The sequence below is a fragment of the Poecilia formosa genome, unplaced genomic scaffold (genome assembly GCF_000485575.1).
Source record: "Poecilia formosa unplaced genomic scaffold, Poecilia_formosa-5.1.2 Scaffold39, whole genome shotgun sequence".
In the NCBI taxonomy this organism is placed as follows: domain Eukaryota; kingdom Metazoa; phylum Chordata; class Actinopteri; order Cyprinodontiformes; family Poeciliidae; genus Poecilia; species Poecilia formosa.
The window spans coordinates 1,656,974-1,684,760 of NW_006799978.1; the positions used below are offsets into that span (position 1 = coordinate 1,656,974).

General features: G+C 38.7%; 1 protein-coding gene across 5 annotated transcripts in view; it reads right to left on the reverse strand.

Annotated features, from left to right (window-relative positions):
• The window catches only part of LOC103137362 (rap guanine nucleotide exchange factor 2-like), an 86,388-nt gene that overhangs the window by 18,317 nt on the left and 40,284 nt on the right, over positions 1 to 27,787 (reverse strand). For 2 of the 5 annotated variants that reach the window (XM_016670902.1, XM_016670901.1), the window contains exons 4-6: positions 27,127 to 27,210; positions 15,558 to 15,633; positions 11,526 to 11,693 (exon numbers count right to left, since the gene is read on the reverse strand). In XM_016670902.1, coding sequence (XP_016526388.1) covers positions 11,526 to 11,693; positions 15,558 to 15,633; positions 27,127 to 27,210 — 328 coding nt within the window. Of the gene's footprint in view, positions 1 to 6,894; positions 6,916 to 11,525; positions 11,694 to 15,557; positions 15,634 to 21,093; positions 21,361 to 27,126; positions 27,211 to 27,787 lie in introns of those variants that run through there. The other 3 variants (XM_016670900.1, XM_016670903.1, XM_016670904.1) reach the window with 3 other exon arrangements.

The following is a 27,787-nucleotide window of genomic DNA, read 5'->3' on the forward strand; positions in this document are numbered from 1 at the left end:
TCAATAGAAATCCGATGCACGTCCATTACAGGGCCGGTAATCATATCTACAGGGTCATAAATGATGAGGGGAGAGGAGAAAAAATAAAAAAAATAAGAGGATGCACATCGATAGGCTACTTACCGGGGTTTTATCTTGCTGGCTCGGGACTCCATTGCTGTCTGATGCTGCTAATGGTTTCATAATGAAAAAATGTTCACCGGGCTAACAGCTAACATCCCAGGCCTGATTTCCCCTCATCTTCAGCAACCCGCCACCCCTTCTCCCTCAGCTGCACTGTCTCTGCTTGATAGTTTTGGGAGTATCCGCTATTCTCGGCCCGATTCAGCTTTCCAAAGCAGCGACGCCTCCTGCGTTTATTCCAGCTGGATCATGAAAACCATACAGAGGAAGATGGATAGGGATAAAAAAAATAAAAAAAAGATCCTTTTTTATCCAAGTGATAAACAGCCTGCTTCTTTTTGGCTGTCACATCTCCAGTCGGGGAGCAGCAGCGCGCCGATAAGAAAGCAGAAAAACGTGAAAAAAAAGATGACAAAAATGGCTGACAACACTTTCACTCACGTTTGCTCCCTCCGCCTTCCCTCTCTCTCTTTCCCTCTTCTTCCCTCTCCCTCGTTCGGAAAGTGAAGCGACGCGCACGCACGTAGAAACGCCTTTTGTGCACCATTAGATTATTCCAAGCCTGAAACGCCTGCAGCCTCCAGTGAGGTACCCAGTGGTTTGTTTGGAGCGGCGTGTGTGGATGTGTGTCAGGGGTGGAGGGGGAGGAGGAGAAGGGGGTAAGAACCTCCTCCCAGTCTGACAGTGATGCTGCTGGAGCGCTCCTCTGGCAAATTCAGAGATGGAAATAAGAGAAGGGAGGATGAGAGATGGAGAGATGAAGAACAATCTGATGTGGAGATCAAAAGGTAGATGAATAGATGGATGAGTGATGGAGGTATGAAGGCATGGGGTGTTGAAGGGAGGCAGAAGCTGAACAATGCAATCATTGCACTCTTTTTAGCACAAGACAGCAGCTGGATTCAGTTGGCATAGCAACGGACTGCAGGAAAGCCATTTCCTGGGCGGGGAAGTTGTAGCACTTCCTCCTCGGAGAAGCAGCGAAGAGGAGATGGAGGTCCAGCTGTAGCTGCCACTCAGTGGAGATAGCCATGGCAACTAGGCGACTACGAGCCCCCGCACCCACAGAGCCAACCATCCAGCACCCCCATACACACACACACTTCAAACACACACACCCTCCAGGGCCTTTAGTTGCTGTGGCGACGGAGGCAGCGAGACATACCGAAATGGAGGGAGGGAGGGGAGAAGAGAGCATAAAAGAGACGGAGAAAGTGGCAGCAGAGTGAGCCACTTCACCTGGACCACAACGAGCCGCAGTGTCACCAGGAGACGCTCCAATCACTCATCAACCGAGATGCTAACTATTCACTCTGTGGCACAAACTGGGAAATACACAAATCCACTCAAGAAACCCTTTAAAAAAATTCCACTTGTACTTCAGTTGCATCAAGTTACATGATAAAAAAACAAAAAAAAACAAACAAAAAAAACTTTGATTTGATAAGAACTAAGTGCAACTAATTACAGTTATCAAGATATGGTGACCAAATTAGTTCATATGGTTCTTTCTTCAAGTTATTTACACAATTGTTTCAAAGTCCTGCTACTGCTAATAATTTGATATGGGCCTGGATTTCACAAGATGCTCAGTATTTCTCACTTTAAATGTCTTGAGTTCTCATAAACTTTCCATTTTATTCTCATAATATTACAACATTATTTCTGGTAATATTATGACCTTAAATAAATGTAGTCTGCCATAATGTTCTCTCATAAGGTTAACGTGAATTCAGAATCTAAATAAACTAAAGATTTAAAACACATGATGATAGGCCTGCTGCCATCACTCTGAACTATGAAAAACCGAGGAGCGCATTGATGACAAAAAAAACAAAATAAAAAAAACCCCAGCAAAAAACCAGATTTTCCAAATTAATAATCTTCAAGAACCAAAAAACCCATAATTTTAAGTAAGAGATTAGGCTGATGCGATAAAAAGTGTAGCGATTTTAAGGCTTCGCCAGGGGTGCCATCATATTTTTTTTTTTGTAGTTTGTGGAGATGCTGAAAGTTGATGCAAAGAAGTTGCCTTGTATTTTTGCTAACAGTAAGAGAAAGAAGGTAGATTTGCGGAAATAATGGATGGAAGTGTCAAACATGACAATAAATTGTGAAAGAGTTTCTATTCACGACAAAACAAGCAGAAATCAAGTCAGTCAGAACAGAAAAACCAGCAGCAGCAAAAGAGACAAAAACATGAAAACTGTACATGTAATATTTACTTATCGTTTATTATGTGATTGGTCTTTTTACTCCAGCTCCATCCTTCTTTGTCTTTTGGTGCTTTAGCTCATAAATTGCTTCAAACTATCTTGGGGGGAGTTTTACAAAAATAATCTACCATCAGAATCTGAATTAGTGCACAGGACGCTGCCATGGGAAATGTATCCAAAGTCAACTGGAAGATTACACAATTAACTGGGAAACAGGAAAATCAATAACCATAATCCTGAATGGCGGCTGCACATCCCTGCTCCATTCATACAAGAATTAAAATATATATATATATCATACATGCGTTAAACATCCAATGCAAAACATCCAAAAATAATGAATGCACAATCAAGAACACAAAAAATCTAATAAGCAATATTTCATCGGATTCATATTTGTTGCGGATGGTGTCTTGCACAAAGCCTGAGTCCTCAGCCTGTGCCTGGAAAGTGGAGTACTACTAGCAGGTTTTGGAGCAGCTCCAGTCAAAGCAACGGGGGAGGTGAGTGGGAGGGGGGTGAGAGAAGCCTGGAGACCCAGGATGACATCACCTTTCCTGCCCCCAGCCATGATGTAATGTTTCAAAACAAGCACAAAAAAATGCTCAGGTGGTTTGCAGAGCAGCCCAGTCATTAATGTCTCCAACAATTGTCTCCGGGGGTGGGGGGTGAAGAGGACAGAGGGCGTCATTACATCACCGCAGCAACCAGACTGCGCCTTGGGAATATCAGAAACTCCTGCCCAACCCCCATCATCTGGAGCTTTCTAGCAACAAACCAATTAATCAGGTTTTTACTGACTAATAAACAAAATTTAAAGGAAAGGCAGGCACATTAAAAAACCCCCCCCCTCAGAATAGCATTAAAGCTCTCATTTTCAGATGCAGAGAGTGCTAAACGCAAGAGATGGAGGTGGGGGGGGGCGGCCTCATGTGTCACTGTAAACACACTGCAAAGTGGGTGTGATAAGCAAGGCCATGCATGGTGCTTTACTTGCTGATGCGTAGCATTGGAGCCATAAAAACCTCATTACATCTCCAGAAAACAAACACATGGACTCACAGCGATGAGATTCCAGCTTTAAACCAAAGAACAGGGGTGGATTTGTAGTCATATACTCAAAACAGCATGAGGGGCCTAAATTTTTAGTTCTAGAGAGATCCTGAGTTAGTAAGCATCTGACATCAAAATAGTAAACTGACATAAGAAACATTTTATTACTTTACTGTTATACAGAACCATAAAGCACAACAAATATATAAATATATAACGGGAATTTGCCTTTTGAGTCGGATCAAAAATGACATCTAGGAATCCAAGAGTAAAACACGAGACTGTGTTGTTAGGTTCTATACAAAGACTTAGTAGAAATGTTGTTTTTTAACTAAACAAACTTAAAAATCATTTATGTTGGTTTCTCTTTTTATTTGGAGGTAACAAGATTTCAACAAAAGTAGAGCACAACTGCAATATGTTAGGAAAAGGAAACTATTTTAATAATTTTTACAAATAAACACCTGAAGTGCGTCGTCCATTTTGTTTACAGAAAATAAATGTTTAACTTTTGACATAGATTCTAATTTGGATTTAAATATGAACTTTGACTAGGCCTTGGTCTTCATGATGCTGGTTGTTCTTTGAACCAGAAACAAAATGGCTGCATTAAATCACACAGTTACGTGACCCATTATTGAAACTGGTTGCACTTGAAATTATTTAGGGGTTTCGGAATAAACGGGGGATGAATACATCTGCACAACACCATTTTCAGGTTTTTATTTGAATCCATTATGTCATTTTCCTCCAACGACTTAAGTATGCAAAACATTAAAAGTTTGTGTGGTTTGAATCTTTCTGCAAGGCAATGTCTATAAGAAGCTGTAAGGAGTCAGAAAATCCAACCTCACATCAATAAACAGCCGGTTAAAAGTTCTTTGATCAAACATGAACGTTTTGCTCCTCTGATCCTCTGAAAGACCTGCAGCATCCATTAGAAGATCAGAGTCTCAGGTTTTGATTTATTGATCCATTCCTAAACGTATTCAGTGAATTTGTTTGGAAGTCAACAGAAAGCCACGTGCAGCAAGGACATTAATCAGTGACATGTGTCCCATTACGACGGCTCTAAGTGGCGTTGTGAGAGCGGGAACAATGATCTAATAAAAAGACTCCATTTTCATAGCTGCTGCAGCTCATGGGATTACTTCATTTTTCAAGCTGTTGTCACCTGCACGGTGCTCTGGAAATAATTTGATAGAGATGCGGGCTGCCAGACACGCCTAAAAGATTACACTTGTAGGTTCATCAGGGCAAAACATCTGTTGTACTGGAGCACCTGCTGGAAGCAGCATAAATCTGGGAGGAACATGAACTACGGTGCTTTCAAGAGAATGAGCAGCACACCGAGAGCAGGAGAAGTTCATCAGTAACCTGCGGTTTCCGGATCAAGTCAGATAGTAACTGAAAGGTTACGACCTGGTAGTCTTTACTTCTTCAGGTTCAACAGTCAGTTACAGCAGGAAATGTTTCATGCTTGTGATGATCACAACATTCAACTTTAACCTCCAACTGCATCAAGAAAGGGAGGAGATTCTCAAATTCAAAAAGTATATCAATGCAGTGGTTATAAAAATAACCTAACCAACTGATCAATATGGTCCAAAATTATGTTTTCATGTAACTGTATGAATATGAGTTATTTGGACTGATAATCAACACAAGCATAGAATAAAACACCTGTTAAAATTAGCAGTAGTTTTCAGCAACTTATATTTGCCGTTTGGCTCTTTATGGAGTAACATGATTACGACAAGCTGATATTAGCAGGTTTATTAGCTGAGCTGTTTGCTCAGGCTGCAGTTGAAAGAATCTCAATATATCTAAAAAAATAATAGAAACATCTCTTTAGTTTCACAGGATTACACATGTGAATGTTTTCCATTTTTTATTTTATTAATCATATTTTAAGATATCTACTCAAAGGTTTAGGCCAGACTGCCATATTAGTCTGCAGTGTCTGATCAAGCAAATTAGCTCAACCATAACCTGATCAAACAATCCTATTATGAGCTTAAAGCACAGATTTTCATCATGGTTCAAAGAGACAAATGAGGGAAACTGTGAGATTGTTGCCATGCAGGCATTTTACCATTCAAATAGATGTTCTCCATCTATCATGCTCCAAACAGTCGGTCTCTAAAAGTACCTGGCAACCTAAGCTTTCTCTATACCACAGGTTGAAAACCGAAGCCCAGACAATAAATTAGCAGTTCTTCTTCACCTACAAAAGCCTCTATTTCAGCTGAACTATTGAGCCAAAAATATCTGCTCCACTTTACTTCAACACTTAATGTTTGATATTAGGCTATTAATAACAACAAACAGGGCTGTTGGCTTTGTGGAGTATGATGGGGAAAAGAGGCGTGGGTGCTTAAATCAAAGAAACAAAAGATACTTCAAATAAAAACTGCATAGTCTACCCACACACTGCTGACAATAAAAGCATGAAGAACTCCTTTCACTGTTGCCACTTCTATTCATTTAAAAAGGAAAGCTGAAACATATGAGAATGAATTATGCAGGGAATTAGCATAGAATTTAAACAATCGTGATGTTTTATGAAAGAAACGCTGAAAGTTCAACTGGATCATTGAGAAACCAAGCAGTCACAGATGCAGGATGAGGAATAATTGTACAATAAACTCATTATGCTTTGATCACTGCCTTTCCTACACAATTTCCATGCGAGAGTGAGGTTTCTGTAACTCTGCGCAGCTGAGGCAGAGCAGGCAGTCACAAAGGACAGCTCTAAAAATAGGAGCACGGCTTTTCTGCAGCCGAGAGTGGCAGGTTTGTTCTCTCTGCATTTACCAGCAGGTATGAGCGATCAGTGCTTTGAGCTCTGATCTCTTCCACCTCTCCCTCTTAATCCCTTTCCGCCCTGTTACTGCAGCACCCTAATGAAAGACTGAAAAAGCTGCAGATCTATTGGTGTAACAGCATTCTATATGTAGCAGAATTATTAAAACTGAAATCTTCCATCTGTCACGACAACCAGAGTAGAGATAATAATAATCCAAAGAGCCCAAAGATAATCTTCAGGGAAAAAACATGCACCTCAATCATCTCAATTGTTACCATTATCACACTTTACAGCCCTATAAGTTGTATAAGAGTGATAGTTATCATCCCCCTGTCATTACATGACAACTGGATGTGGTAGTGGTTACTTTTTTTTTTTTTAAAGTAAAATCAAGATAAAATGGATGGCAGCAGCAGAATGGGCGTCTTTTATCAGTCCTTCTTATTAACAATTCAATTCATATTGTTGTTGACGTGATGGTAATAGAATTGGAGAGCGGAGCAGAGCTTCCCTTTCCATCATTATCAGTGCCCGCGCCTGCAAATGGAAGGTGTTTATTGAGGAAGTCTGCTAGCAGCTACAGATAGGACAAATGGGGAATCAGACGCAGATAAGCCTACCGAACACATGCAGCTAGAAAACAAAAGACGCACAATGAAAACAACAGACAAACACTGCTAATGGATACGGTACCTTCTTCGGTTTATTGCATTCCTGGAAGCCGAGTTAGAGGGCGAGCCGTGAAAGGAAGCAGAAGACAGGAGAGTTATCAAATATGACACTTTTCAGCTGAGGGTGTGAGAAACTGGAGGTGCAAACCTTGCTGACATGTTAAAAATAAATCATACACCTGGTTTTATCTTTTTCTATCTCCAGATTAGCATATGAACTGTGAAACCTTTGCATTAAGAACATCTAAGTTATGAACAAAACAGCAGAAAAAAGTTGTGAAAAGCCAAGTTTCAATTAAATACATCACAGAATGTACTTTTTACCAACAGTTTTAATGATCACTGTTGGTCACATGTGACATCAGTGTTGTGATTAAATAAAAGAACAAAAGCTGTGTAGTCGACCCCTGTCTATCTGAGGAACATGTCAAATATTTGAAAGAAAATTCAGCTTCGGAAGCTGAAATACAATGCTGGGTGCTGATTGGCTGAACCCCAAAGAGTAGCGCTAAGGAAGACTGGAGACGTTAGCTTCTACGGGGATGAGAAGGTTTTCGCTGCAGATAAGCCCTGAGTTTTGGGACGGTTCTGGGCAGCTAACAGAGTAAAACTTTTCTCTTTATGTTTAAGTCAAATTAGAATTGAATTTGATGGTTCCTGAAGCTATATAAGCACAGAAAGAGAAAACATTTTTTACTTCTTAATGGTATTTTAGGAAATAGTTGAGCTGGACTTCTTGTTTTACCTCTGTGGTGACCTTTAAGAAAATGAAAAAAGTGTTGGAGAGAAACTACTCTATTATAGTTTCAGCTTTTGAGGTTGGAGTTACATTTTAAACAGTCAAGCTGAAGGAAAATCAATTATCTGACATCTACCTGGAAGGTGCAAACCTCGCTGACACGTTAAAAATAAATGATACACCAGTCCTTCCAGGTTTGGGAATGTCTTCCTGGAATTAAGTATGAGTTTAAATAAAGATAGAAGGGAGACATCCAAATCAAGAACTTAAAAAGAGCTATGGATCTGATCTGCTGTGCAGCATTCAGTAAAGAAGATCCATCAACAGCAGCCATGTTGACATTTCCTTCTAGTCTGAGTGACAGAGAATCCCCACAAAGACCTTAAGAGAGTGACTGAGAAAGAGATCTGAGAGAAAACCTCTGTGTGTGTGTGTGTGCGTGTGTGCGTGTGTGTGTGTTGGGTCGACAGCTCAAATAGTCGATGATTTTAGAGGAAGAGATAGCACATGTGAGATAAGGTGCAAAATGGAGAGCGACTGAGAAATGGAGATTATCAGCCATTTGGAAAGGAAATATAAAAAGATCAAGTATGTGTGTGTGTGTGTGTGTGTGTGTGTGTGTGTGTGTGTGCGTGTATGTGCGTGTTTGCGTGCGTGTGTGTGTTCATTTTGAACAAGGCACACAAGTGTCATCTCACAGTGTTGAGTACACAGGAGGCATGTGTTGAATCCTAAACACTGTCCTTTTTCACGCCCTGATTTATCCATGGAAACAGAAATATATGTGAAATATTTATCTTGATCCTTATGAATCCAACATTTATCTTTTTGTTTTCAGTGACGATAAAAAATTATTGTTTGGATTTATTCATGATACATTAAAGGACAAACATTACTTGAATAATTTTCCTTGGAGTAAGAATTAGACTAAACAACCAATGCCAATCCAATGCCAGGTTGGCATTGGATTGGCATTGGTATGCCAACCCAGCATACCAATGTCAATACAGTTTAATGCACAAATGAGAATTATTTGTGTAATAAAACTATTAACTCACTCAAGAAACCTGCAGAACATTTCTCTAGTGCATCCATGTGGCATTTAACTATTAAACTACTAAAGTTTTCCTGAATTTGTTTGTTTGGGGTGAAATTGAGATCTGGCATTAAAAGCAGGAATCTATGCAGTTCTATAAAAACAGTAAAATCTACACAATCAGGTCACCTTAATCTCTTTACTGCACAACTTTCTGCAGGATGAACACCCAAAAAAGACAATGCGGTCTAAATTATCGAGTAACCTAATGTGATGTTTGCATTGTAGCCCTTAAACGGGCAGTAAGATTAATATTATAGATGCTTATTTCTTTGATTAACATGATAAACCACTACAACTTTCCTGCACTTTGGAAATAAACGTAATAAATCACTCCTGACTTGATTGATCTCTGGCTTTACAGAGTAACAGAGAACTGTAGTGAAGTTCATCAGCTAATGGATGTTAATATTAATCCCAGTTCAGTCCTCTGTGTAACAGAATTCATTCAGATCAGAAAATAAACATGCTTACAGTCATGAGAGCAGACTCTATTTGTGTTTAAGGAATTATCCTCCATTATATTTGAACCTTAAGGGCCTAATAAAGTTCCTTTAACAACAGCTCAGCTTCAGATTGTTTGTCTTTGTGAGCCCTCCCACTGGGAGCTTCAATCTGAGGTGAGTCTGACTTTGATTTTTCACCCATGGTGCTCTGCAGCAGCTTACAACCTGTACCCAGTATTGCTCAGGGACAGGAGGAGTTCGCACAGCTGCCTGCAAACAATTTGGGACCTGAGAGTTATACAACAATCTCTATTTAAATCAGGAAGGCCACTGATGCTTCTAGCAAAGAAATCGGTTATTTCAGGATTCACCAAGTATTATGGCTGACATTTAAACATGTTTAGCTAAGCACCAAATTAGAGATGAAGATATTCAAATACTACTTCACTGTAATATACATAATTTAGTGTCTCAAACATTTGAACAGAATTGAACCATTTTACTAGTTTTTCAAAGGGCAAAATGCTGTTTAATCATACTGCACCATCTTAAAGGTGGCAACGTGGATCAACTTTTTTGTTCTGCCTTGATGTTTGTTTGGATTGGATGCATGTTCTACTGGCATCTATAGGCATGAGGAAGTTGAGGCTATGGACTGAGTTTCTCTCCATGGTTTCACACCTGTCCTCACATCTACCTTAAAGACGATAAGTGAGATAAGCCCTTTTCTTCTTTCGCTTCAAAGAATCTCTTTGTTGTGCTTCTCTCCTCCTCAACAAGCCTCAGGGAGGAAGGACGGAACGGTTGGGTTATGCCTGGCGTTCTAAATGCTACAGATTAGCATGCTATGCCAGCTTAGCAACCGCCAATATTCAGCATCTAAACTACCTTCTCCTTCAGCAACAGCGTTATTGTTAAATAATCTGCCTTCCATACTGTACTTCTAAGTGGGCGCCCATTTGGTAATACTGGTTGTCATTGCGCAGGCTCCATCCTTCTCACAGGATTTGTTTCCGAGCACAGAGTTCAGAGTTCGTGCAGAGATGTCGGGCCATGAGAAAGTTCAGAACCGTCCAGCCTGTATTTGGAGATCAGAGTAGGGTGTGATAAAAGCTGGAAGATTACGTTTCTCCTTTTTAAGAGGAACAGATTCACAAAGTCGGAGACAAAAACAGACGAGTACCCTGACGAGGACCCGAGGGAACGCTGGGAACGAGAGGAATGCTGTGAGATGCTTTGGAACAGGAAGTTGTGTGCAGGAACTGCATGATGGCTATTTACTTATTTCTTTGAGATTTCGTTTCCCAGGGAAATAAACTAAAGTGCAAAGAGTTTATGTGGAGGAACAACACTCAGCAACCAGCTAATTTTTCTTCAATGTAAAGATAAAAAACAAAAAATAGATCAAAATCTGACAATTTAGTTTTGATCTGCAGCTCGAATATTGAATTTTTTTTTCTATTATTAAATGCATCAAAATTAATACTGGTAGTTTCACAGTGTCATTCTTTGTAGAAATTCAGTGCAAATATAAAAAAAAACATGCATTTGTTGTTATATCCATATTAAAACAGTAACTGGATCTATTTAATAGTAAGCCAAAGTTATAAAGAGCCATTGTGGAAGGTTCAAAGTTGCAAACCAATGTCTCATATGTTATAATCCTTAGTAAAAATATTGGGACTGGCAGAGCAGACTTAGAAGAAAATCATGAATCGGTCTTAGTCAGGAAAAGCCTGACTGGTGCATCTCTACTATCTGCGGTTTGAATTACTTTTATGAGATTTTAAAGAAAGTGGAGTTTTCTCCAGCTGTAGCATTTCTACTTCCACCTCCAGTACATGTGCACTGCCTATCAGCTGGAAGAAAATACGCCATTACATTTTTTTCGTAAATTCACTGAAACCGCAACATCTCTACGAAAAAAACCTGATGACTTAGCCAGTCACTTTAAAGAGATCACAAACATCCCAACATGAATCACAAATAGAGCTACTCTGACACCAAACATGGTTCCAGAAGAGACTCAGTTAGACACGCTGAACAAACTACAGAAACATTCATTAAAAAGACGACAGATCAACAAACAGAAAGCTGAACGGTCTCAAGAGTCTCTAAACAGACACAGAAGTGGAGCAACTCTAATCCAACAAGAAGAAGGGAAACGATTTAAATCAGCAAAGATCAGAGGAAAGCATGAAGGAGCAGAAGGGCAGGGCGAAGCGAGCAACCCCCCAAAAGACCAGACATCACAGCACAACCTTCTCTGACCAGATCAGCTAAAGGCAGAAAACACAAAGTTACCCTAACAGCGATTACAGCGGAGAAGCGGCTCTGGAGAACAGCGAGAATAAACACGGGCTGAAACTCACCGTGTGGTAACCCCGGGCTACGGGCGGCTTTCCAGTGGGGTACGGGTCCACCGTGTCGATGATAGTCTGTCGCTCGCCTTTCTGGTTGATCTTCCGAAAGCGCCGCCGGGACTGTCGGTGCGAGGCTTGTCGTTGAAAGTACTCCTCATTTTCATCCATATAGTCCACCTGCAAGCAACACGGATAGAAGGGGAGTGACTGTCTTCGTCTTCATTCACACCCTTCTCCTCTTCCTCATCCTCCCATCAGCAAAAGAAAACAAAATAATAACAACAAAACTCCCCCATGTCTCTCCTGCCTCCCGCCTCTCTGGTTGCGTAAAAATAGAAGTGTGTGTGTGTGTGGGCTGTGCAGCGCGGCGCACACCGACGTCAGAGGATGCTCGCATCACGAAACAAGAGACAGTGAGGAATTTGTATGAGAGTGGTGAGCTGGGAGAGAGGCGGACTGACAGGCAGACATAAACAAAGATGAAGTTCCGTGCAGAAAAAGACACTTTGCTACCTTAAGTTAAAATCAGGTTAAATCCCTGCTTCCATTCATAATGAATGAGGAGAAGGAGAAAAAAAACATAGAAAACTGGAACAGGACAGCTCTCATCCTACCAGGTAATCCTAAAATAGTTTTTCTATCTTCATATTCGGGGCCCAATCCTTCTCATCTCTCTCGCTATTTTTCACATTTCTTGCAGCTCAACCTTTGGGATTACGCTGCTAAAAACCTCACTCCGCCTTACCAATGGCTGCCATGACAACGGCAGCAGAGTTGTGTGCTAGCGAGGGCATAAAAGCGTGTTTGTGTGTCTAATTGCTCTCTCTAAGCTGTGTGTGTGTGTGTGCATGTGTGTGTGTACAGTACAGGCACCTCGGCAGCGGATGAATGTGCTCATTTCACTGCAGCTTCATGGAGCCGAGTGGAAACTTTGCAGCAGGGGAACCTCTGATCCATCCTGCTTCGTAATTATGAAACGGCTTGGCTTCTGGGATAGCAAAAGCAACAGCTAGCAGCCAGCAGACCAGGGTGGAGGTGCTAATAAGGAGGGAGGATCTGCTGGAGTTGTCGTCCCATCTGCATGGCAATTATGTGAAATGAAGACGCGCTGTGATTGCAGCGGTGGAAGTCCATTGTTATTCCTGCACACTGACAGCATGCAGGTTACCTCTGCTGCTTTTCTTGGAAGGAAGATGAAAGTAGGGCATGCTTGCACTTCCTTGAAAGACTGCAGTGTTTGTTAATGGGTGAGATTTTATTATGTGGTAAAAACAAAAAACAAACAAAAACAAACAACTAAAATACAGCTTCATCACTTCCTGTCAGATTATGATCGCAGATTTCATTGTATTTCTGTGAGAGTTTATGCAAGATTCCACAACAAAATAACAGGGGTGCATCAGATTGGAAATTTTGCCAATATCAATATCTGATAATAATGTTAAAAAATGACATTAATTTCTGCTAGCGATATTGGGATGCCAATATAATATGCATCCCAACAAAATAATGCACCACTGAAGACCAAAAATCAGAAAAAAGAGAGGCGAAGGTTTGTTGAATGTTTTGCTGCTCAGTGTCAAAAACAATATTCTCTTGGAAAAAAAAATATTTTGGAGGCTTTTACTGTTTGCAGGTTTCTTTATCTGACATTTTGGTGATGACAACTGAAATGCATTTCAGAAGGGGGTTATACTTTTTTAAAATGTGAAAAACATGAATTTCTAAGTTTTTCTCATAATGTTTAAGTTATGTTTAAAAAATCAAATACTTTTAAACACTTTGCAAAATCATTCAATGTTCTGCTGAACCATAGCAATACGAAACTTGAACAAGAGGAAATATGGAAATGTTTGGCTGTTGATGTGTTAAATTGTTGCTATTGTGTTAATACACATAGATAAAATGGAAGATGTGGAAATAAAAATGGAAAAATTGTTATTGGCGGGAAAAATTAAAAGGAACTTTGAAAATAAAATGGATTTTATGCAGCCGTACATTCACATGATGAGACATGGTGGTGGCAGAATCACTGAAATTTCAATGCGTTTTATTAATAAAAATAAATGTCCTTCTCCTTAGAATATGAGATAAAATTTACACAAAATACACTGAAGTTTGTAGTTTTAATGTGTGAAGCTGCTTTTATCTGTTTGTACAGTGTGGCTGGATGAAGCTAGAAAACAAGGACAGCTTTTTGAACATGATCAGTATTCAACACTTGGCTTCATGTTGAACCTATCAATAAAATCAGCATATTTGTACCAAGATTTGTTTTTTATTTGAGCCATAAGATTTGATTTAGTGGCTTTCATTTCTTTTTTATGGATTGATCATAAAGATGAGCACATTTATCTTTCATAAAGCCACAGACCATAAAAAGCCATCTTAACACAAACCTTGTCCAAAGTGGAGTGATGTAGTTACAAAGTAATGCTCTGGGTTTAGTACTGAGGCATTGATAAGAAATGTTGCAGCAGTATTTTACTCATGATGTCATATCTGCAGCTTTTTGGTGTCTCATGTAACAGTAATCTAAATCTTCTCAGGCCTGATGTAGCACAAAACTGATCAATTAACATTAGGACTTTTACTTTCTGCGTTATTTATGAAGCCTCCAAGAATAAAACCTCACTCTGAGGATGGGTTCATCTGTGAAAAGGTGGCAGATTCATCTTAAAATAAACTTCTAGTTGGGTTTTCTTCTAGTCTTCAGGTTTTAAACTGTGATGCGTTCAAGTCTGCAAGTTGAAAGGTCAACAGATCCGATGCATTGCATTGGTGTATTAACAGACTTGAAGTTGCAGCTGTCTGAATGTGTCTTGGCAGGATCCTCAGCAGTCTATGGGGTGACTTCAGGCCCCAGTTAGCTTCTGTTCAGCAGATGACTGTTTCCTGCTGCCAACTTGGCCGCTGCACTTCGCTCTGAGGGGAAATTTCATTCTCAGCCACTTTTAATTTTAGCAAAGCCGCATTAAGAGGGAAAAATCTAAATTTAATGAACACAAAGGTCTTGATGCTTAATAATATATCAAAAGTATGCTGAACGAACCTCCAATCAAAAGGCCAGTTTGTGTTAAAACTTGATATAGTTTATATAGCAGGCCACACAGGATGATGCAACTTTCACACTGCAGGTGGTAAGTGGATAACTGTGGGTTTAACAATAATCCATTAAGACATGATGCAACATGCGAGTGAACTCACATCCACATTAATGGCTGTTTTCTGAAGTTTCAGTGGATTTACACAGAGAAAATCACTCATACTGAGCTCCCAGCACTTACTGTCATTTCAAAATATAAACTAAAACTGGCTTCAAATTTATGGAAGACATTTCTACAGTGAACAGTAAGAAGAAAAGGAAAGGTAAGGGGTAGAAAGAGCAGAAGGAAAGACAAGGAAGGAATGAGGCAAGGAAAGAAAGATGTAAGTAGGACACAAAAAGTGAAAGGGTGGGATGAAATTAATGAAGAAAGTTATTAAGGAAAAAAGGACAAAAGCAAATAAAGAAGAAAAGAAAGAATGAAGGTCATATGGAAGGAATAAATGGAGGACAAAAGGGAAGTAGAACATAAAAGTGAAAGGAAAGAAGAATGAAACTGAAAGGAAGTAATCAAGGAATGAAGACGATTAGAATGAGGAAGGAAACAGAAATGATGGACAAAAAAGGGACACGAGTGAGTAAAGAAGGAAGAACACAAGGCAGAAAGCAAGGGGGAAAAGCAGATATATAAGGAAGAAGGAATGAAGGAAGAAGAAAAAGTGGGCAGATAGGATACAGTGAGTGTATGAAAGGAAAGAGAAAACAAAATAAGTAATTGAGTAAGTAAGCAGGGACATGGAAGGAAAGTGGGCATAATGACAAGAAAGGATACAAGAAAGGAATGACAATGGGAATAAAGTGAGAAAAAAATAAACATCTGCAACATTTTCTTTTTCCATACTTATTTATCTTAGAAAATAAATCAGATTTCACACTTTTCATAAGAAGCAAGTCTGCTCTGAGCAGGAGTTTAAAAAGCAGAGAAATGAACTCACCACAATCATTTCTGAGGGTTCAAGGACGATGCATTCACATCCACGCCGCAGGCTGCCTGCTGATCGCTTCCCAAAACTAAAGAAAAAAAAATGTCAATAATGCACCTTAAAGCAACAGAGTCTGGTTTGACTTGCACTATATTCACATATGAACACGTTTCTCTGTTAATCTTTGTCAGCTATGATCAGAGGAGAATCCCATAAATGTTTGCATATTTCTACCCAAACACAGTGAAAAGCTTTGACTGTACACCGCCTCCTTTCAGATTCAGGAGGGAACCACCCGGCTCTGGAAAACTCCACTCTCATGACGTCAGTTTGCAAAGCAAGCCCTCCTCCTAATGATCAGAGAAATAATAAAAGCAGCAAAGATCCAAAATGAATAATAATAAAAAAAAAGATTCTCAGCCATGGAAATTTTAAGCGTGCAGATCCCAGTTGTGGGTGTTGGGAAGAATGCTGCCTTTGTCCAGAACACGATTCCCATCTAGACGAACAAGAGCGTCCTTGTTTGTTATTTTAAACATCTTTCGCTTCACAATGTGACCCAAATCTCGATTGTTTGCTCATTGTTTGGTTAGATAAACTCCTGAGATTTATTGGAGTTAGTGTAACAAACCATCTCTGTTTATATCACTGAGATACAGGAGCATTTTAAAATATAGTCCTCTTAATCAAAAGCATCTATTTTATTTTAAAAGTACTAACATTCAAGTAATGTTGATTATTAACAGTTTTTATGTTTGAAAGATACCATCATACTTGATAGCTGGCCAGTGGTGGTTAATTCTCCCTTCAGAGGTAACAAGGGGATTAACTAATAAAAGTTTTTAACGTTTAAAAATTTTCTTTTGACTTTAGCATATGAATTATTTTCAGAGCGTACCCATTGTGCACAAGTTCTGGATGAAAACCCCAGATTGAAACCTCGACCAGAGCTTTGTCACTGCAAAAACACAACATCTTGCCAAATGTTTTTGGTTTAGTTTCTACTGTAAATATCGTGGAACCTTTGAAATAAGACAAAACTCACATAGAAGTAACTTTTCAGCAAGATAAAGAAGCTTGTTTTAAGAGAATAATTCCTTAATATTGATGAGAAAGTACTGGTTCTAATGCTATATTGTTACTTATAGGAAGTTACTTAAATTACTTACTTAAAACAAGCTCCTTTATTGTGCTGAAAATTTACTTGTGACTTAGTTTTGTCTTATTGCAAATGTACTGAGGTCTTTACACTAGAAACTAGACAAACTTACTTGGTGTGACTTTGTGTTTTTGCAGCGTTGGTGAGAGTTTTTCTCTAACTCCAAAGTTGAGGAAACAATGATATTTGTGTCAGTGATTAATTTTGCTAAAGCTGCAGCATGTACTTTTAAATAAGGTCTGGAGTGACTCTACTAAAGTTAGCAAGTGTGGTCGCTGTGACAGATTTTTATTTTTCTAACTGGAACCACTGGCCTCTCCCACACAGACTCTTGATTCAGGATCAACGAAGTTCATTTTAAGTCCAGTTATAGTTACGTGTTGCCACACTGTCTGGAGTGACTTTACTTGGTTTTTAAACCATAATAACGGTGAAATATTGTAGGATAAATGCTGTATTGGTCTGATTTCAGGGTATTTGATCCAACCCTGGACACTTCTGTGGAGAGGAAGATGTTTCAGCTTCAGTAGACATTATTTCCATAAACAACCCAGATTTGGACTCCACAGTGGAAACCCACACAACTGACAACCCGGGTGAAACAAAAGCTTTTAGGAAACTAAAGTCCAAGAGAAAAAAGCCCAATGTTAATTATTTATTTATATATGAAGGATGACGACTACAGACCACCACTTGTTCAATATTTAAAGATTTTTCTGTGGAACTAAATTCAAATTATGTGCATAAAATCCACCTAATCAAGGATTTTCCCAAAGTGAAAATCAAAAATATTTGAAAGAAAATTCAGCTTTGGAGGCTAAAATAGCTGTAAAGCTACTTGGCACGCTATTTATTTTGCAAAGCAGCCAATCCAGGACAGTCATTCATTTTCCTTGGTGCTGATTGTCTTGTACTCCCAAGCATAGAGAGTGTAGACATTAAGTGAGTGATCACATAGACCATTGGCAATCCTTTCACATTAAAAGCACCTTGACATTTTAAATACTCAAGTATCAGTTCTTCAAATAAGCTTTTTTTCTTTTACCATATTTTTGTTGCCTAACGTCATCAACTAAGCTATAAAGATGCTTAAAATCCACTGGCAAACTTTGGTATCTCAGGTAGGTAAAGGCGCCCAGAGATTAAGTGAGTGGCCAATGAGAGCAGACCTCTGGCCCAGCAGGACATAAACACTTTGGGCTTGTGGCTACATGTTATAGCTGGGGTTTGTTCACGCTGGGAAATAATTACTAGCTGGCTGCAATGGCACAGAGCAGACACATTCATTTCTCCAAACAGATCTCGCTGGCTTTGCTTTTCTTGTTCTAGAAAACTCTTAGAAACGTTATCAACTCTTGTTGATAAAGTGACAAAGTGTTGTTTAGTGACAAAGTGGATTTTTCCAAGCTCCCTTTGATAATTCAACAATTTAAAAAGCAATAAGTTAAGCCAAGAGGCTTGTGTTAAATCAAAGAAAACATGAGCGGCAGCCTGAGGGCGATGGCAGCGAGTGGGTTAATGCTGATTGTTGCTGTTTGCTTTGCCTGAGCTTCAGTCTAACGCCGTTGTAACTCTGCTTGTATTCCCTGACAAACACAAGCCTGAATTCCACCACGGGACAAAACACACCGACGCGAAGAGCTTACTCAGTATTTTTATTGCGGTTCTCGACAAGAAGACAAATGCTGTAATTCTTTTGCAACTGGTTTCCAGCTCTGCTGATTTGTCAGGGAGGCAGTGGCTTTACAGGAAGCTCGGTCTGTTTCTGATGCTACCAGCAGCTCTAAGCTGTGTTTCCACCCATATACATATCACAAACGCATCAGGCCACCCAGTGCAGACAGCAGAGTGACATGTTCAATCATGCTCCTCCATTCCTGACATTAGTAATCCAGTGCTCAATTTTACATAAAAAATAAACGCACCGCTGGCAATGTGAGATATTAAAGCAGGGATTATGGAAGTGCAGCGTGGGGGAGGAACACAAAACTATCTTGTTTGGAGATTAAAGCTTGTAGTGCTCCAGGACTAGCAGTGAAAATAAAAAAATAAAAAAAAAGTCTTGCAAGAGCAGAAATTATGTGAAGAATTGACTGGGATGGTGGCACTTCTAAAATTAATGCAAATACTTGATTTTTATCAGCAGAACTGATGGTGCTGAAGTGCACTGAGCAGTTCCTACGAATTCCTACGAGCAATGAGGAATTTAGTCTGAAGTGAGCTCTGTTTCAGCTTTCCTGAGAACTGCATCGGATGGGAAACTTCCAAAACCAGAAAGACAAATCTAACAACCAGAGAAATACGTCAGAATTAATCATCACTCTCCTATTTTTAACACAGCAATGCTGCAACACAGATTGTTTTTTTTTTTCTTTTACTATTGTTTATACCAATGATAAGAACCTGACTAAACCCGCTACTATTCATTTAGCCCTTCACTTGCTTGGACTAGGACACGCTCTCCATGTACAATGCAAAACTGCTGAGAAGATTCTTTACATTGCTTAATTAGAAGAATAAAATGGTGCAATAAAATAGCATATATGTTATCTTTAATTACAGATTGTTGTGACAGATAGGACTGAAACGATTAATCAGATTAATAGTAATGAACCGGCTATTGAAATAAAAGTCAACTGATGAAGTAATTAATAAATAATTTATTGGAGCATACAGACTAAAAAAGGCAGATTGCTGAAAACATATTCAGAACAGTAATTGAGCCAAAACTGTACAAAATATACACACTTTGTATTTAAGATGAAAAAACAATCTGCTTTAAATATGTTCTACCCAGAACTCCTCAAGAGGTATTGTTTTATCTTCACCAAGTGCAAATTGTAAAAAATAAATAAATAAATAAAAAAATCTAAAAGTAAACGACTTTTATTAACCTACTATTAACTGGTTAATCCAAAAAAAATAAACAATCAGCTTTAACCTGTATTGACAAGTCAATCAGAAAGGGCTGAGATTGTATATGTTGATATCAGAAGCATTTTTCTAGCTGCAGATCATCCTTTGTTTCAAATAATGAAGCATGCACTGAGGAAATACTGTTATGGTATTCTAGACAAGAACATTTTTATTTTCTTTTTCAAAAATGAGCTGAATTTGTTTAAATTTTCTGTGCATTATGGATTTGTCTTAATCAGATAAAAAAATTGGCAAAATTTGTGCCAATTTTTTATCTTTATCGAATATCCTCATCCAAAAAAGATATCCGATAACTTTATCCTATAAAGATATCCAATAAATGATTATTTGAATAAAATAATCACTAATTGGAGCCCTAGATTCATATCCCTGTCTTGTTTAATTGCATGCTAATTTGTCAATGAATGCATCAAAACTAGGAAGTTGGGCATCATCAGAAGTAGTAAAGCTCATAGGTAAACTGTGCAATTCTACGAAATCAGAATCATCATTTCACCTCCAGCTTTTATATCCAATAAAGTGTCAGCTGCTACTGTTCAGTCATCTCTGACAGACTCTCCTCTGCCTTGGTGGCCCTTTAGCATTCCAACCAACCTGCGCATCTGAAATGTCATTCCACAGGGATCACTAACCCTGAAGCCTGGATCCTGGATCTGATCTGGGTGGATAAGATCTCTTCACTTTGCTTAGGTATTAAACTCACTAAAAGGGAAATGCTGGATTTTAACACTACAACACTCTAAGCTGAATAAAGTTTAGATTCCCTGGTTTTACAACACTTTGGAAGAGTATAGAGAAGAGACTGGAGGAGAGGAGTGACTGGTCATGATTCATAATTTGATGAAAACCACATTTGGGTTTGAAGTGCTCTGGAGCATCTGTATCAGCTGCAGCTGATCGCTCGCCCACCTGGCAAAGATGAACAGAATGCTTTGGAGGATCATCATGGCTGGATCACACACAGCCTAAACCTTTACCCTCAGACCCAAAATAGAAGTCATCACTGAGGCCAAGAATGTCCGAATGACTCGTGACTTTAACTTCCCAAAATACAAGTTTCCTGACACTGACAAGAAAGGGAAGAAGTGTGTTTAAAACAACTAAAAGAACAATTCATTTGGAACATATCCAACACATTTACCCCTGCAGCATGAGCAGTATGTCTTGTTTTGGTTATAAAGTTGCCAAAAGTCGCATGCCACCCTACAAACCTGAGAAATACACACCCATTCCTAGCTGACATATCCTAAATAACTTCAAAGGCGTGCTTCACATTCCAGACGTGACTGCTTTACAGCTACCAGCTCCCGGCGTGGAGACGAGCCCCACTTTAAGCTCACAACCCTGAACTCCACAGAGTTGACAGAAGATGTAGTGAGAGCTACATAATCATGTCTTTAGGTTGAATCAGACTGAAGAAGCTGCAGCTGCTGCCGGAGTGTGAGCACTCACCCTGTCACTCTAAAGTGCTCGCAGAGTGACACGGCCACCTGGGAAGACAACAGGATCCCACCTTAAAATATCTCCTCCTGATAGTCCGGAAAGAGTCCCAAAAATCCGTCCCAAGCTCTGGGACTAATGTGTGACTGCAGCATATCGTCCTGCACACACCCGCTGCTGCCGTCGGAGATCTGCGTTTTGTGAAATGGGAGTGTGTGGCTCTGAAAGTGTGTGTGTGTGTGTGTGTGTGTGTGGATCAGCTCCTGTCTAAAAGCTCTGCCCCCTTTCTCGTCTGCCCTTCCTCTCTCCCAGCGTAATGTGGAGTGTAGACGACAGACAGCATTCCAGCGTACGACTCACTTCCTGCTACAGTCACAACGCATGAGAGAGAGGGAGGGAGGACAGTTTGTTCTCAGGGTGTATTTATGTTGTAGTTAGGTGTAGACCGCTGTCCTCCCATTACAGTAAAAATTTCTCACTTTATTAAGTCTTTTAGTTTTAACTCAATGAAAATCTATTTTAAGAAAGATTTTTTTATTAATAATTTTAATTGGACAGTTTATACTAAAATCAATCCTTTTACACATAAGAGGAAATTCCCTTAAAGTTTCAGGAATTTTCTCTAACATGTTTTACATATTTATATTTCAACATGACTCAGCAAAGATATCACATCATCACATCACCTTAAAGCATTCTGTTAATGGCAGTCTGTTTTCGAAAAGTGACTATAATTTACTGTGAACAATAATAAAAACTTAATAGATCCCACCTTAAAATATCTCCTCCTGATAGTCCGGAAAGAGTCCCAAGAATTCGTCCCAAAAGTTACTGATTTAAAAATCAGTAACTTCACTCAGGTGATCTCCATTCCGTTCAATGTGGGACCAATTGCACAAATTGGCTGGACCTCTGATAAATTAGGTCAGCCACTTTAAAGGGGATGAATATTTATGGAATCACTCATCTTATATTAAGTGTTTTAATTAGATTAATAATACTATTATTAAATTAATAATACTATTATCAATTTTCACTTTGACATGAAAGTCTTTTTTGTTGGGTTCTTGTCAAAAAGCAAAATTTTACTGATCATGACTGATTTGTAAAAATAATAAGTGGGTAAAGCACCAAATCAAAGAAGGTGAACAATTTTATAGGCAATGTTTCATAGACAGAGATAGAAGATGAAATTTAATCTTTCAGACACGACAACTCTGTCTTGATTAACAAACATTAAAACTCCTATTTTAAGTCAGGATGGACAACATGTTGACATCAATATACCAGTAGCGGTTTGATAAGTAAAACTGGGCTGATATTAACAACCAATCTTTATTTTCATTTTGTTGCAGACTGTGCTCCAGTAAAGCGGGTTGGTCAGCCATGTGATGTTTGTTTGGTCATGTAACAGTCACATTTATGTAATGCAGGATGATGGGGGTTTTAACTAAAGTAGAGAAGTAAAATTAATGCTGTTAGCATCAAAATTGAAATCATACAGTTAAATATTAGAATCCAACATAATATCAATATCGGCCCAATTTTCCATATCGGTACTTTTAGTCTACAAAGAACTTACCAAGAGCATGTGGTTCAATGAACTCTGATAAAAACACAAATATGGCCAAGGTTATTGACAATGTTTTTATGCGATGGGAATAAATGTAATTTCTTTACCGATTCCAACATTTTAAACATGCTCAAATAACTTGAGTTATCTTAGATTGTATGGAGTACAGAATATTTGGATGCTTCCTCTCCCTCAACTGCTGCTGTGCACTTCCAGCTAGCTGGATGAAAGATGACATGTTTCTTTTGCATGGAATTAAAAAAAATAAAAAGATCAGCAGTTTGAAAATAGCTTTGGACACAAAAAACACAAGTAGTCATGCAACAGAAACTTAAGATGGAATGGCTTTTCTCAGTCTGAGCTGTACTGGCCCGTTTCGTGACACACAAGACACAAATTAACTCATCAGCGTGATTTTCCTCCACTAACCAGGTGCTGATTCATTTAGAAGTGGCTCAAGGTTCTAGAAGCGGTCTGCTCATAATGAACCGACTCAGCAGGGAGGGAAGTTAAACCGTTAACAGGGTTAATAAAGTTCACAATACAGGGGAAGCTATCACGTTCATTTAAAGAGAAGTTGTTCCAACATTCAGAACAATTCCTCTTGTGTTACTCAGTCCATCATGAAAAACTACAAACTCCAGAATTAGCTTTTCTAAATTTAGTAGTAAACAAAATCTGTAAGGTTTACAAAGCAAACTGGATTGCCTACAGCAACAAGTCTGAGTCACATAAGGATGGGAGAAAAATCTGTAAAATGAGAGCTGAGGAACACCGAGAAGAAATTCAGAGGCAACCATTACCCAAAATCAGTTACTCCAAATCTATAATTAAACTAAATATGGCTTTGATTGGTTGCTGGTATAAAACCTGACACACTATACTTACAACTCAAGTGTTATATTATCCTAAGTTAAATAATTTCTAAGAACTTGTAGTGTTAATTGGATGTTTTGTCAGAAAAGCTGCGAAACCTGAGAACACCGATCTGTATTCAGCAAATTGTCCACTTTCTCTGCTGGCTTTTGTAAATAAACTATATTGTCAAAGTATTTTCTAAACTTCTTTTCGAAACATGAACTTTAGTGAGATCCCATTTCTAATCCATGGGGTTAAACATGTCATCCAAGCTTCAATCCATGTGGGAAAGATCCACAAGTTTAGGGGTTTTTGACCATTATTGTAGAATTGTTGGGCAAGAAGGCCTGATTTGCAGTCTCCGCTCAAATTCATGCAATCAGCGTTGTGGGGGCTTGAAATGGGGAGTTAGGTCAGTTCAGAACCAAACTTGCTCACTTTAATCTTTATAGACCATTGTTTGTACAAGGTCAGGTTTTAACAGGAATCCCAAAAATGTTCCTATAAATTTGGGGGCATCAATAATCAGTAATATCTGAGTTAGCTGAACCTTTACAAATTCAACAATAGTCTTTCAAATGGTCAGTTGCAATAATCTGCACAATCAAGTTATATTGTATAGCTTTAGATAAGACATTCATGCTTCTCTTAATCATTAGCAAATATTGGCATGTTCACATATACAATCTTTATCCAAGCAGAAAAATGTTTTTCTCACAAAAATAAACACACATCTGTGTACAAATGTGTAATAAATTAAGACTGAAGACTCCAGGTTTAATTTGAGATTTTCTTTTAATTACCACAAGTCAATCCAAAACTAAAAGTCAGATATCCCTGTTCCATGTAAAATAAGATTTCTCAGTAAGTGAGTGAGGAGTTGGTTAAGAAATTATGAGATTTTCTGAAAAAATATTTTAATCTAATTTGAAGAAAATCAACACATGCCTACAAAACACAAACTAACCACTGCTATGGAAAATGGTTTCACAGTGTCATTTCACTGTTATGGCTGTCAAGATAGAAAAGTGAAGATTCTTATTGACTCTTTAGTAATCTGTCATTACAGCAGCTCCATAATGATTTATTAAGCTTCAATATAAAGACATGATGCCTCTTGATCAAGCTTACCAGACCATGCTCCTGCACTCACTTTAAATCCGTCACCCACTCCTAAAGACTAATTCAGAAGAGTTGTATTTTATTTCAGAAGAGTTGTATTTTATTTCAGAAGAGTTGTATTTTATTTCACACATGGGTGAAATCTCGCACAAACAGCTCCAACTTCTTCACTTAACGGCTGAGTCATTCATCTTCCCCCAGATCAGATCTAACTACCGCTACCAGGGAGGAGAGCAGAGGCACTGAGAGAAGGATGGAGCCATATCAGGTTTTCAACCTTGCTGTCAGTCTAGATACGGAGAGCCATTTCTGGGCAAGGTCCGCCTGAAACCCAATTCCAGCGCATCTTTAAAAGCTTCAGGAAGTCCCGCCGGACTCTGTTCAGTTCCTCGTGTCACAACCAATTTCCCCTCAGAGCCATTCTGCCCTCAACAGTCTTTATAGACTAGATGAAGGAGGATGTGTTTTCTTCCTGGTGCAAATTCAAAAAAGCATCTAATGAGGAGAAGTCATTCTAAATAAGAGGAAACCTGACAAAATGGAGTAGGTAACGATTTAGGAAACCGTTTACAAGGCAGTTAAATGTAACTGAGGTCATAGACCCCTAATGATACTCTTAGACACAACATGGGGTGGCCTCCACATATTCACTGATTAGAACTTTTATTGCAGTCCCCAGTATAAAAACCAAACTGTTCCTGTTATTAAATGGTTTCCCTTTCAAGCTGAGAGGGTGCTCTGTCATTTAGAGCGGAGGGTTTTTCTTTTTTTATTCGAATCATAAGGTGACCAACAGCTAACTAGTAGAATATGAAACTAAACCAAGGCTTGAAATGATTTCCTGTCAAAGTATCAGCATTTCTTATGAAGGGTTCAATGTCAGCCATGTCTTCAGAATTTGCAGCACATTACTGGTTATAAAAACATGTTCCATTATTAAACCCAGAGAACAAGAGTACAAGTGAAAACACCACTGTTTTTGGAGGCAGAAATTCTACACATTTTGATAGTAGTAACAAAGAAATTGACACCTTGTATGAGCCAAACAGCCATTTTCATGGCCAAATGAACACTGTCCTGATTCACATATTTATAATGGCTATATAGCTTTAGGGGCCACCAGGCTGGTTCCCATATTGCTTCAGTAGAGGAAGATTGAAACCAACAAAAACATGATAACATAGATGTGCGGCAGCTAAATGGCAACACAGCATGTTTTCCTCGTGAATCCAGCCCAGGAAAAGTGGGTGGATTTGTGAAAATCATGAGTGCTAATTCAACTTTACACACCAAAAATAGAGGCCTCTGTAAGAAAACAAGTTTTGCATGTTGTGAAAAGAGTATTTTATAGAATCTTGGCATCTTGGAGTGTTGTCTAATGTCGGCTGCCGTTTACAGATCATGTTACTAAAACAATCAACAGCTTCTCTTTCCAAACTTTCCTCCAACATGATTTTCTGAATCTGAATATTATGTCTTCCCATAATATTCAGACTGCAACACTGCAACACCTGATCAGCTTCTTCCATCAGCCACATCGGCCTCTGATTAGTCAATGTGGATAATAATGTGGATTTTTACAACCAAAAGACATGTTGACTTTTGCAATAACATGCCCATCTCCCTACTCAAATAATAAAGCTCCAAAGTTGATCATTAAGCAGTTAATGCACCATATTTACAATTTCAACCAAATGTAGAAACTTGAGAGCTGTGATCACATCAGTTAGCACATAAGCTCATTATTCAGCAGAGGTTCAGCTATTTCACAACCAACACTTAGTAAAAGCTTTAGGGACTGAAGTCAGACGTTTGGCTTTAACCAGCCTGCAAATTATTATCTGGCATCCAGATCACAATTTCACCTTTGTAAAACTGAGGTTTGTTTCAGACTAGATCAGCATCTCTGATTAAATTCAGCCATTTTAAATTCCTCCCATGTTCATAAGAACCCAAAGAATGACCCGTTAAGACCCCCGCTGCAGAGCCAGGAGGGTTCTGCTCCAATGGCTAAAGCGTCAGCCACAAGCTCAGTGGCCGTAGGTGTGTTATGCAAGCTGGAGGGATAAAAAGATCATTGTTTCCAAACCACCCACAGATAGAGTTCCACATTTTACAGCTCTGGTTGTGAAATCTCAGCTCTTTAACATTTGAATTTTGGGTCCAGAGGTGCTGATCAGTGCAGAGTTCAGGGAGACATTTCTAATCCTGTGGATTAAACTGAAAATTCCTCATAATGCTTTGTGCTGAAAAATTATTGAGTTTAAACAACTAATTTTGTAAAGTAAAAAAATAAAATGAGTCATGACTGAATTCTGCAGAAGATATAAATAAGTTATAATGAACAAGATATAGTGGTCTAGAACATCCAGATTTTAAGTTTTATCTCTCGACTGTGCAAGTATGAACACCAAACAGCAGGAAGAACACTGTTTTGATGTTTCAGGAAGATCAAACTTTCCAATAGCACTGAGGCTGGTTGGTGATCTTACCTGCTTCTTGGGAGAAACATGGACTCCTTGATGAAAACCGAGCCTGACAACAGGATGTACCAACAGCTTCCCACATCATCCGGGCTGAAAATCACAAGCAAAGACTCAAATTAATACAAAGAATGAGAAACAACATTCCAAGAGTTTTATACACAAATATAGTGAAAAAGTAATAAACAGGTGTGTAAAAGGTTTACTTGTAAGTCTGATAATTAGCAACACTTCACTACAGTTACTTTGCAGGACATTTAGTCCCTGTTATCACTCAAATCAAGCAATATTAACTCTTCACCCCTCAAAGTTCTTTAATAGCTCTTTCTCTTCCGATTGGCCAGTTTCTGCACAGTTTTCATCTGCAGAAATTAAATTTACAAACAGTTGCAATCTAATTAATAACCCCTTTACTTAAAATACTCTGAAAATACACAGTGGAGTGCATAATAGTGAAGTGGAAGAAAAAGTAAAGATGGTGTTCAAAAACTAAAATCTGAAAAGTGTGGCATGCATTTGATAGCTTTAGCTATCAAAGTAAAATGGACTGAATACAAATGCATCCAGCAATATTAAGATTTGTTTAATATTTTAAATTTACTCCCAGTATAACTCATTGATGTTTATGGTTGTCACGTAAAATAACCTCCAAACATAAGCATCAATTTAA